A 12,472-nucleotide genomic window follows, 5' to 3' on the forward strand; every position below is an offset into this window, starting at 1 on the left:
ATTACAATAAGCAAAGAGCATGATGGACCACACTGGTCTGAATTCCTTCTAAAGAGGCCATAGAATTTCTTTCTATAAATCTGGCCGTTGATTTCAGTGATGTCAAAATAATTCCAGAGTCACCTGTATCTCAGGGTAGAATTTGGCCCCATAGTTACTCTTAGTTTTATGGCCACCTTTGAGAACTTGCCCGGGCACTCATTAATAGATCTCAAAATTACTGTATTATTGCAAGCCAATTTAAAAAGACAGTTTGAAAGGAAGGTCGCAGAACTTAATTTCATTTACAAGTTTGATACCTACATCAGAGGTCTAAACAAAGACCTTTCGTGGATGACCCGCTACATCCACATCCTAATGACAGAAAAAAACCAAGCACCAGGTACTGAAGAGCACTTAGTTCCCATTCTATTAGCTTCATTTAGCATGGACACACTGACCATTTTTTTCCTTCTCTTCGCGCCCCCTCCCCCCTCTCTTTCTCTGTTATTTATTTGGAACTGAGACTCCTTAACACCATTCATCTGAAGAAGTGGGTTGTGCCCACAAAAGCTCATGATAGCATCTACCAGTGCTTTTTTTGTGACGGTACTGCCCGATATGTATTACCGGCACCTCCAGACGCAGTACTGGCACCTCCAGTCAGCGCTTACCCAGAAATAACGGAGTTTACTGTACGCAAATGTCCGATAGTCGGCTTTTACAAAAAAAGCATTGCCATCTACAAATTGTGCTAGTCTCTAAGATACTGCAAGACTAAGCTTTTTCAGTTAAAGACTAAAAAGGCTACCCCTCTGAAACTTTTGAGAACATGGTTACAGAAGCAAAATCCAAATTTCTACAAGGTTGATTGTTATCCCAATGTACATCTAGTCAGGCTATGTTGTGTCCTGAGAGGGGTCAAAGACCTTCCACACCTACTGATTTTAATGAGACTTGAGAGTGATCAGGAACTCCCCAAATGAGGCCAAAATGCTAGCATAGAGCCAGAGAAACTGTACAAGGAATTTCTGGTCTCTAACTCCAAGCCAATTTTACAAGATCTAGATGTTTAGATCGTTCAGCTGAGCATCCAGATTTCTGAATATTGAACTGAACTTTCTGAGATTCATCCAGCATTCATTTATGAAGAATTCATAGTAAAAAGTACTCTCATTTTAAAAAAAAGCCCATATTCAATCATTGAGTTTCTGAGATTAGGAAGAGCTATTAATCCCTTCATCCCAAATGACCCGTGAGCAGAACCATGGTGTGGTGATGTTCCATTATATCTGTACAGGCAGTCCCCGGGTTACGTACAAGATAGGGACTGTAGGTTTGTTCTTAAGTTGAATTTGTATGTAAGTCGGAACTGGTACATATTGTAGGGGAAACTCTAGCCAAACATTTCTCCAGAGCTCAGTTTTATTCTCCCACACCTCACTTCCCTCAGTCCTTTATTCTCAAGCTGAGGTGTCTGCTGAGAAAAGCCGCTCCCGCGTCTCCCTGGTCTGCTGGAGGGGAGGGGGGCGCTAGCTTCGCATCTCCCTGGTCTGCTGCGGGGAAGCAGCTAGTGCGGGGTCGCCTCACCCCGTTTGTAAGTAGGGATCCGATGTAAGTTGGATCCATGTAACCCGGGGACTGCCTGTATCTGGGAGATTTGGCAATGGGTAGTAGGTTCTCCTGAAACCTTGTCCCTCCAGGAAAGGACAGGTTCTCAGGTGGAAGCTCACAACCGGCCAAATCCTGACCTTACAAAAGTCAACAGGAAGTGCAGGATTTCCAAAGCACCCAACGGATTTAGGTGCTCAGCTCCTACTGACTTTCAATTACATAATTTCATTAAATCCCACAACAGAATTTCAGAGGAAAAGGGGGTGAAACAATATTTATCCATGTGGCTTTACTAGTTTTGTACTGTGTCCTTCCTGTAAAATAACTGGATCACCCGATTTAGCAATACGATAAAAATATCTATTGTCAAACTCCCAAGAATTACAGTAGTGAAAGATGGCCGTTTCAAGGCCAGAACCTTGTCTAAGACTGGCCTGTCATGAACGACTCAAAAGAAGGTATAAATCCACCACAGTTACTCTCATTAGGCAACACTACATCTCCTGCCAAGCTGGCTTCAACTTCCTCCTCTTCAGCCTACCTATCTGGCACCCCTCCAACCTATCCAAACCACTCCAGCCAAACTCACCTTCCTCTCTCCCTGCTCTGGCCACGTGCCAGTCTCATCTCAGAGTCCAGGCAGTGGTTGCCCCTCCAAGTCAAACTCCTTTCCTTCACTACTCCTCTACACAGCACTGCCTCTGTTGCACCTTGTATCTCGCCTTCCTTAAATCTCTCTTCGATCCAGAGCCAAGCCCCCCCCTGCCCTTTTTCACTTGCTGTCTTCTGTGCCAGATGTATCCTCCATGAACCTTTCCTCCTTCAAACACCTTCCACTAAGCCCCCTTCCTTCCACCGTGTCTCCAGTGACCCTCCCTCCCTCTCCGGCCTAATGAAATCTACATTAATAGCTCTTCCTCCCAGCCCCAAAGGGAGCTGAGAAGCTATGCGCCTTGCCTGCAGTGCACCCTTATCACTTCTCTTTGTCTATCACCCCTTCCTTTCCTTCCTGTAACTTGCTTGGCTGCCACCATCTCTGCTGGCACTCTGTTGTGAAGGCTCTCACCTGGCACATAAGAGCCCTGAGACAGGGGCTCCATCTTTAGCTCTGTCTGTAAAAGAGCTGTGCAAAAGTTGACTGGGCAGCTACGACTAGCCTTCTCTGTGACACACTGGGACAGGTCGCACCGATTAGCCACTGGCCCACATTGCTGGGGAGTGTGTCGCAGCTGTGATGCAGCTACGGGCATCTCGGGGAGCCATGCTTGAGGGGTGCTCCTTGCGTACAGGGAGAGTCTGGATACATTTCCTAAGGAGGTACAGCGTGCTCCCCCAATGTGCATCCAATCAGCTCTGTTCTCTCTGCACCCAGGTGTGGTGGGGCATGGTCCATGAGCCGTCCTTGGGGGCACAAGCCAGGAGCAGTGCCTGTGCTCAGGATAGCACAAGGACTGCAACTGTTCTTGTATAAGAAGGGAGAAACTCCTCAGGGTCTCCCCACCCCCATATACAATCTGACTCATTAGGAATGAGCTGCTCAGTCAAGTGCTCTTTTGCTGCTTCACAGCAGTGGCAAAAACTGCAGCCTGAAATCTGGAAGAGGTTGGTTTATGGCTGCCATGCCACGCCTGCTTTGTCCCCTCGCCACTCAGGAGTGGAAGAGGCTTGGCATACAGGCCTCTCCTTACACCATGGAGGAAAAGAAGCCGGCCCCTCATAGGTTTGTATGTGCGTCACATGGACTAGCCTCAGACCCCATCATGCCCTTTGGGAAGGAGGCTGCCCATGGTGTTTCTTCTATTCAAGGCCCGTTCTTGTGTGAGCAGCCGCAGCCTCCTCCCCGCTCCCCCGGCTGTCCTTTTGGGTCTCCGGCATGTCATGTTATTTCAAACACTGGTGCAGAAATGCTTCACTCCCCATGCAGGGGCTTTCATGTGTAACCTAATGATCCGACGCAACTCCAGCACTGAGCGTCCTCGCAACAACAGCTGATATAGTTAGTCTCACATGCTGACCCATTGCATAGGTTTCTGCGTGTAAATTGCTGGGTATTCCCTTGATCATCTCCTGAAACCAGAGGCCTCCTATCCAGTAAAAACAATCATGCTTCCAGAGAGATAATTAACCCGCTCAGCACTGGGAGCACTCGAAATCATGTGGTTTAGCCACTGTCATGGAGACAAACACCAGTAGGGCCACAAGGTGTATTCATCATGGATATGGAGCATCTGTCTATTAGGCACAGAAGCAGTTGACAGCCAGCCAGCCAGCCATGAAATGGTTCTAAATTGTTATCTTTTAATAAGGCAATAATTTACTCTGTGCACAAACTGAAGTCCACGTAAGGGCAGATTCTTGCTGGATGGAATTCCTACACTAGTCACAGTATTTCACCGTGCAAATCCAGAACAGTCACATTCACTAATGTTTTTTGTACTGACTAATGAGTCATATCACTGACTTTATATTTTAGACCATCCTGTGTAACAACCCATACCTGACCTCCTCTTGCATAAAAATATGTCAATAGGGTTTGTTTCCACACCTAGTCCTTGCACAATGACAATATTGTACAACAGGATTGGCATTTTCCACAGTCAACAACAGCTCAGTTTGCTTTCACTCCTATCTCATCCCTTGAGAACCTTTGTTTGGAGTCCTGTATTCACCCTGCTGACAATCCGTCTCTGAGACATGGCACTAGACAGGTAAAATAATCCTTTTTTCAGGCTTTTTCCATCCTTTTTCTTTTAGAAGGTTAAGTGATTACTGTGGCCTCAAAAGCTGCTCCATCCTGTGTGTGAGACACTGAAATCAGATCCCATTTACACAGTTTTGAAAGGTTTCCTTGACAAAAGCTTGAATTGGGCAAGTTCAGAGAGTCCAGCTGACAAAAGGAAAAAGAGAGAGAGATGCACACAGAGAGAAGAAAGAACGAGAGAGACTGAGCAGCCGAGAGAGCTGTAAGTTTGCTTTTACTAAACGGCCATCCCAATATCTGGATCGTCTACTAAAGATTTGCTTGCTGACCTGCAAGAGAACCCCATTACAGAATACTTCTATGCTATTTAGACAACTGCTCCCTCCGAGTGTGCTTCGTAAACTCCCAGAGCTGCACTTTGCTACAACACCAGTTCATGCCACAGCAAAGCGTGAGGGAAGCACAAGCTGATGGAATCAAAGGGGGCAGAGTGGGCAGGTTTCCTGCTCTAGCGGCTGTTTATTGTGAAGATTTATTCAGTATAATGAAAAATAAATAACGAATGGCAAAACGTCAAGTGCAAGACTTGGTAGGAAGCAGTTGAACAGATTCCTTTCCATGAGGAGTATCTCACAGAGGGATGGATAAGTCTCAGAGGGACCTGTCATTGGGGGGGTGGGGAGGGGCACAAAATTGCCAGGCCCTTGAGCAATGTTGGGGGGAGGGTCTGGCTCCATGCTCCTGAGAGGGGCAGGGCCTTAGTTGAAAGGGGCAGGGCTGGGAGTAGCGAGCCCTCAGCACCACTTACGCTGACCCCCCGCTGCAAGCCAGGCCTTAGCACTGCCCAGGGGCTCTGGCAGCAATATAAAAGGGCTCAGGGCTCCAGCTGCCACTGCCATTCCAGTTGTGGCAGCAGCTGCTGGGAGCCCAGAGCTCTTTTAAATCACCAGGCCCCAGGGCAGTTACCCCCTTTGCCCCTCACCCTGTCGACAGGCCTGCCTGCTATATCCTGTTCACAGAGAAGAGATAACACAACGGTCACAGAAATGTCCGATTTATTGTTATCGATCATACACAGTTACCTCTAGGGGGGGCATATTTACCACAGAACTCAGCTTCTGCCTCATGCCCCTTCTGGGAATAAGGTCGGAAGACAGGTCTGTTTGCATTTTTTCATGCGGTAGGTGCGGAATCTGTCCTGTGAGGTTTCTAGAATTGTGGGAATAGCTGAATTTTCACTCCTTTCTCCACAAACAATGGCTATCTCCTTTCAGAATTATGCCCCTCTTCCACAACTTCCTAGCACTAAATAAGTACCGGCTCCTGGACCCTGTCTGTAGCCCTGTGCAAAACAGATGCTAGCACTGCCCACATAATAATTGTCTTGTGTTTATGTTCCTTACTGCCCTCTCCTGGTAGCAACTAGAACTAAAACATGATGTGTCATATACCTCCCACTGACAACAGCCGGAGGAGATTATCTTTAGCTCAGGGGGTAGGAGCCTGTCCTTTTGAAGCAGGATGACTTCCACTCACTGTTGCCAGGAAGTTACCAGCCAGCCATGTTTCACACCATGGTAACTTCCCTGAAGTTCGTAGCCACGCATTTGTTACATTGTTGTATTTAGAATTTCCTATTTGGACAGATCTGTCCTATTTGGACAAGAGTAAATTCTTGAATAGGGCTCTTTAAATTGGACAAAATTGCTCAGAAATAGTTTTAGGAACACCAATGACCAACCAAACTAAAAAATATGAAAAAGGGATAAGCTGTAGCTGGGCCATGAATGCAAAAATGAGGTACTGTGTGACAACACCTCTGGCTCATCAGTTCAAATCCTTGCCCAGGCCAGTGGCCAAAGTTGTTTAGTTTCTCCACAAAAGGCATGTAGAGAATGGCTTGAACCAAACCTTGCCTGAGGACCAGTGTTCCCTGTAAGCTGAGCATTTGGGCAGCTGCCCTAGAGAGATTCAAATGCTGCCCATTCATTAGCAGAGCACCCACAGCCAGTAACATCAGTTTCTACTGGAGGTGCACATCCACACGTGCCTAGGTGCACATAAAATTTATTCCACACGTGGATGGAAAAAAATGAAGGGAATGCTGCTCAGGATACCCACAAACGTTGGAACAGTTCAGACCTGTGTTTTGGAGTTGGTTTTAGCAGTTTCCACAAGTAAGCCTACGACAAGATGAACAAAACCCCTAAGTTCTAAAACCCACGAATGTTGAAAAGTTTATACACATTTCCAAAAACATCAAAGACCAAAGCATACTACCAAGTTTTGCAGTGAAATCTACGTTGATTAGAAGTGTGGGGAAAAAATCATCCCATATCCCCCACAACCAACATGCTGGCAAAAATCATTGAATTGATATAACTTATACAGGCAAAAGAACCCTCTTGCTGGTATACCGTACATTAACCAGGGAAGGAATTTAAGTATATATTGGCCAAAGGAGCTCTTTTGCCAATAAACTGCATCTCAACTTTATTATAGACTTGTTGATTTTCAGAAGAGCTCAGCCTTGGCCTAATAGTGCTCCTGTTAAAGCCAGACCTCCCATTTGTCTTAAATGGGAGCAGAGTGAGGCTGGCATTGTGTGCTTTTGAAAATCCCACTGTACATCTCAATATGGCTTTTATGAAGAATCTATGTGCAGCAATCATAGGGCTACTTGTGCAGAGGAAGGCCATTGCATTGCCCCTAGGAAACAAGAGAGCATGCTGCACAATGCTAGGAATAGCATATGCTTGAATGTGGATCACCAGCTACATTTCCTGGGGCAGGAGGACACTTAATAAAGGAAGAGTTCTGTTCAGACTGATGCATTCTGCTGAGATTCTCTTTGACATTTAACCATCCACAGATACAAATTGATCTGATCGCTGAATTCCTCTCACGCTGCCTTTACTACTCCTTCAGTGCAACGTGATATCAAGGCAGACTGCGATGGATAGCACAAGGGTGAGTGGGAAGCCAAAAACAAACAAACAAAAAAAACAAAACACCCAACAACCCAGTCCCTTACCCCACTGCTTCCCAGAATGATCTTCATATTCTCCATTGGAGCCTTCAGACACTGGGCTGTCCTTCCCTGAGCTGGCATCATCTGCAAAGAAAGGAAACAGAGAAGCTATTGGAAACTCATCCCCTTACACAGCTGTCCTTGATGGGCAGTCGCATTGCCTTTGGGAGGCAGTGTGGTGCACAAGGCACTTAAAAGTACATTTTGTAGTCGCTTCCCGATGCTTGCAGCCTGGCCAATTTAATGAACAATTTTGTTTGCTGCTTTATGAGCTTTTCAGTAGGCTACTAACATGATGGGAGATTAATAAATGTTTCCATTAATAGCTGACAAAAGCCTTTTTGTTTATATTTACTGGTCACTGTTCCCTAGGAGGAGCTGATCCATTCTACCCTCCATGCAAATAATGATATACATCAAAATTACAGCTAATTAAACCCAGGAGGTGGGAGAGACTTATGTGATCAGTCATGCGGCGTGCAAGGAGTGGAATTCTGGCAACAGTTTTACCTTGCAGTTTCTATAAAAGATCAGGAGAGCAAGTAGGCTTATTGGGATCAAACAAACCTGGGAGGGTGCTGAATACAAAGCTTTGATCAGGAAGGCAACAATGTTGAGCAGACAGGCTATTTCTTTTATTAAACCTAAGAGCACAGGAATGTATTGGACCAAATTCATGGCCGATCTAGTCCTGTTCTCCTGTTATCCTCCTCATCTCTATGACAACAGCATGGGAAGAGCCCAACTGAGATCTGCACTCATGTTGTGCGAAGTGCCACACAAACAGTAACAACGAGAAGTCCTGTGGCACCGTACAGACTAACAGATTTATTGGAGCATAAGCTTCTTGGACAAAGGCCCACTTCATCAGATGCATCAGTAAGAGAGACACCCCTCCCCCCCCACTCCCTGTCTAACTGAACAAAACTAAAGGTAGCAGGAAGTAAATATTAATGTCCCCATTTTACAAATGGGGAAACAGAGGTTCAGAGATGTACCCAAGTCTCATAACACATCGCTGTGAGAACCACAATTAGAATCCTTTTTTTCTTAGACAAAGTGGTGACATCTCATTAACTATACTGCAGCTCATCCCAGACAAGTCACTCAGGCCAGGGTCTTCAAACATGGGACAGACTTGAGATTCTGATTTCACACCTAATTAAGTGGCCTTATTTTCAGAGATGCTGGAAATTAAGTCAATGGGATTTGTAATAGGGATCTTGGAGGCCTGCTGGTTGGAATCCTTTGACTGATGCCCCCTTTGCTTTGCTGGTCAAGGTGCTTCAATCTATAAGGCAGTTGGATAGAAGGACCCAGACTCTCCCTTTCTCTCTCCACCAGATCCCAGTCCAGGGCCTTAATGTGAGTCAACCCCCGCAATACACCTCCAAGAGGGGCATCTAAATGCATTGCCCTGGATGACTTTCCATTCAGTGTGGGGCATGGTTCCTACAGTCACTGAGGTGGCTCTAGCAGTATCCCCTTTTGGGCTGTGAGAAGAGCCCTGCCGCAGTCCCAGGCTTCTCTGGGTTGGACCATCCTAAATTCGGTGGGGCCAGAACCACACAAATTCTCTGTGCTTCAAATCACCCAGTTATCTCTAGAGTAACTGCTCCTAAGTCACTTCCACAGCCAAGGAGATGGTATTATTTCCGGTGGCTGCCTTGGCTGACAGTCTAGTGACTCTTCTTCTCAGCTAGCTCCTGCCTCTTTGCCAGTCAACCCCAAAATGGCCCAGGTTTTCTCCTTTTCTTCCCCCTCCAGGCCTAGCAATAGCTGCAGGCATATTGGAGCGGGACTAGCTAGGCACAAAGGCTCTCTTTAAACCTTTCCATCCTGGTAGGTAATTTGTCCTCTTCCTCAGGACTGTTCCCATAACTGAAGGCTGCCCAATCAGCAAGCTGCCTTCAGACACTGTGTCCCAACTCCAGCAATTCGAGCGCAAATGCTACACACTGCTCAAGAGAAATGTGTGACCCTAAGGTAGCGTTTGGGAGAGACAGAGGCTTCCATTGTACAAATCCCAAAATCCACATGAAAAGATCTAGGAGGCTAGAAGTGAGGAAAGCCTTGTTCTAATCTCAACTGCAAAGTACAGGGGAAATAACTCAGGACACACACAAACACGTCCAGAAATTCTCAGAAATAACTAATCTAGTCTTTTCACCCATTTGGCAAGATGGGTAATGCTCCAACAGTTCAGTGAGCTCTGGCAGAGATTTTAAGGAAGAACAACATACATTTAACCCTCACTCTCCAGCATGGTACTCCCCCCAGTTATTGCCACATTGGAAATTGTGTGTGTGTTTAGCAACCAGGAGTTTTATGCCTGCACACACATTGCCCTCATTTGCTGCTGTGCCCAAGCATCTATGGAGAATGCCTGAGATGCCACGCAGAGCACCCCCTCCCTCTCAAACATGTTTTTCTGTTCTGTTTCTGGTTCTCTGAGCGAAGCTTCCCTAGAAGTACACGCAGCTGTCACTTAGGAGGGAAAAGAAAACTTCCAAGGCAGCAGTGCAGTGGATTGTAACTCCAGTTGCTTGCTGTGCGCGCGCGCGCACACACACACACACACACACACACACACACACACACACACACACACACACACACACACACACACACACACACACACACACACAAACCCCCAGTGCTTTTTGGGGGGGGAGGGGGGTTAAAAAAAGTTGCTAGTACTCCGGGGAAAAAGTTGTTACGCTCTGACTGGAGATGCCGGTACTGCGTACCAGGCAGTGCCATCACAAAAAAAAAAGCACTGCCACCCGCCCACACCCTCCTGTCACGGAGAACACAGAAAGCTTGTACACAGCTTGCACCCAATCCTTCTGGAAGCAGCATGAAATGGAATTGCCTAAGTCACCTCTCTGCCCCCTCAGTTGAAACATGCAACCCGGAGTCATCCGCAGCTTGAATAATCAGCAGCTCATTCTGCACAGCCCTCTGACTGAATGGTAGGAAACAACCAACGCACGGCATCTTGCAAATGTAACTTTACAGCCTTTGAAAATTAAATGCAGTGAGTGGAAAAAATGATGAATGCATCAGTCTCTTGCAAATGACAAACTGGTTCCATTCTGAATAATAATAAAATAATATAAGCACCATCTTTTATTTTTTGCTGGAAATATCAACATCCCTGGAAATGGAATCTTGCAATGTTTTCTACCAAATAACTATGAAATCCCTTTTCACACACAAAAACCACTTGGACAGTAAGGAAGAGGGAACGAAAAAGAAAAGCCATAGTCAAATATGAAAGAATTGGTGCCCATTGTTCATCCGCCAAACACCTTAAAAGTGGTTAAGACGTTTAAGTGGCAATGTTCTGTCAATTATATCTTAATCCTACTCAGCTTGATGTACAAAGAGCGGCATACCCACCCTGGCCTCCTGCCTCAAGTTACAGTATGTCAGCTCATGTGCAACCCCTGCTTTGCTTACACACACTAACTGACTGGCATTCTTAACACTACTTGACATGCTGCCAAGCCTTTGATGTCAGCCAAATTGCTCCGAGTCCGTTTGATCCTTTGAAGACGACTCTTTGCTTGTTATCCAGCCAAATCCCAAACCCATGGAGTTACCTAGAAGACCCAGAAAAAAATATTTGGGGGAGGGGGACGCGCGGGAAGGGAGGAACTCATAGTATAAATGTCTCTCTGGGTGGAAAAGAAAAAAAAAGTTGGTAAATAATTACTGTATTTCACTGGGGTTTTTCAGATCCATTAAATCTCTCACTATTGCTGTTTGTCGGGAACATTGTAGTCTAAAACCAAAACTATGTAGCATATTCCAAAGAAAATAAATAAAACATTTTAGAGTTGGAGCCTCAGATAAAGCAAAGGGCTTTCTGGTTGTTTGGTATTTGGACTCAACAGCTTCATACTCAGGGGAGGATATTATAATTGGATCTGCACTTTTCAACAGAACAACCTGTGGCTCCATGCTACTTTTCTATAAACCGAGCTTGATCTGAACTCACTATGAGTAGGTTCCTCTGTTTGTGGATAAATAACATTCTCCTTAAAACACACACTCTGTTCAGCTTGCCCAAGTCTAGAGAGAGCCCTGAATCTGGATCCAGCTCCACCCTCATAGGTGATTGCTTCAGTTTGAATTAGAGATGTAAGCAGCTAGTTGAATCTCAAGTAGTCGCTTCTCCTCCCCATTCCCCTCTTTCAAGGTATGTCTATACTACAGAGTTTTTTTCGGAAAAACTTCTGTTTTTCAAAAAAAAAACACCTTCAATTACCTACACACTGCAATCCCATTCTTCTGAAAGAAAAATCGAAAGAACAGAGGGGCTTTTCCGACATTGTAATTCTCATTACATGAGGAAGAAGCCTTTTTCTGAAAGAGCTCTTTCAGAAAAAAAACGTGTGTGGACGGGGAAGAGGGAGTTCTTTTGGAAGAAAAGGAAAGAGGAAAAAGCACAGGTGCCCTGGTGGCCACTTCGTCCATAGTAATCACAGCTTACATGAGAGAGAGTGTCCATTCAGTGTGGACGCTCTCTTTCAAAAAAGCAGATCGTTTTTTTTCTATGAGCTTTTGCAGTGTGGACGCTCTCTTTCGGAAGAAGTTTTTTCCGGAAGATCTCTTCCCGAAGAGCTTCTTCCAAAAGAAGCTTGCAGTCTAGTCATAGCCCCAGAGGCAGCAAGGGGAGGGGTAGCAGGAGCCAGTGCTGGGAAGGGAGGAAGAGCAGGGGTGCAGCAGGGAGGCTGAGTCCTGGCTTTTGCCCGGTCCCCCACTTCACCTCTGCCTTTTAAATGTAATAAGAGTCACCCAGCTCTTACAACATTTAAAAGGCAGAGCCACAGCGGGGTTAGCTCCCAGGGCTAGGAGCTAACCCCGCTGTGGCTCTGCAGTTTCCCCCTTATCGACTACTCGAGTAGTCAATGGAGATTTCATCAACTACTCAATTAGCTGATTAAACACAATTTAACATGCTTAGTTTGAATCTGGATCTCATTGTTTCCAAACGTGGTTAGATGGTGGGATTCATTTACTCCCCGTCTCTGCTTGGTTTCTCTGGACCTGGTATGATAAGGACAATTGTTTATGTTCTGCTATCACTTTTATGAATGGTGCTGATCTGTATCTAACATTGTATTATCTAGGGGCAT

General features: G+C 45.8%; 1 protein-coding gene across 4 annotated transcripts in view; it reads right to left on the reverse strand.

The window, feature by feature from the left end:
• FGFRL1 (fibroblast growth factor receptor like 1) overlaps positions 1-12,472 on the reverse strand; it is a 272,445-nt gene that overhangs the window by 13,836 nt on the left and 246,137 nt on the right. For all 4 annotated transcript variants that reach the window (XM_075930931.1, XM_075930932.1, XM_014574652.3 and 1 more), the window contains exon 4: positions 7,329-7,409. In XM_075930931.1, coding sequence (XP_075787046.1) covers positions 7,329-7,409 — 81 coding nt within the window. The remainder of the gene's footprint in view (positions 1-7,328; positions 7,410-12,472) is intronic.

The sequence above is a fragment of the Pelodiscus sinensis genome, chromosome 5 (assembly GCF_049634645.1).
Source record: "Pelodiscus sinensis isolate JC-2024 chromosome 5, ASM4963464v1, whole genome shotgun sequence".
NCBI classification, from domain to species: domain Eukaryota; kingdom Metazoa; phylum Chordata; order Testudines; family Trionychidae; genus Pelodiscus; species Pelodiscus sinensis.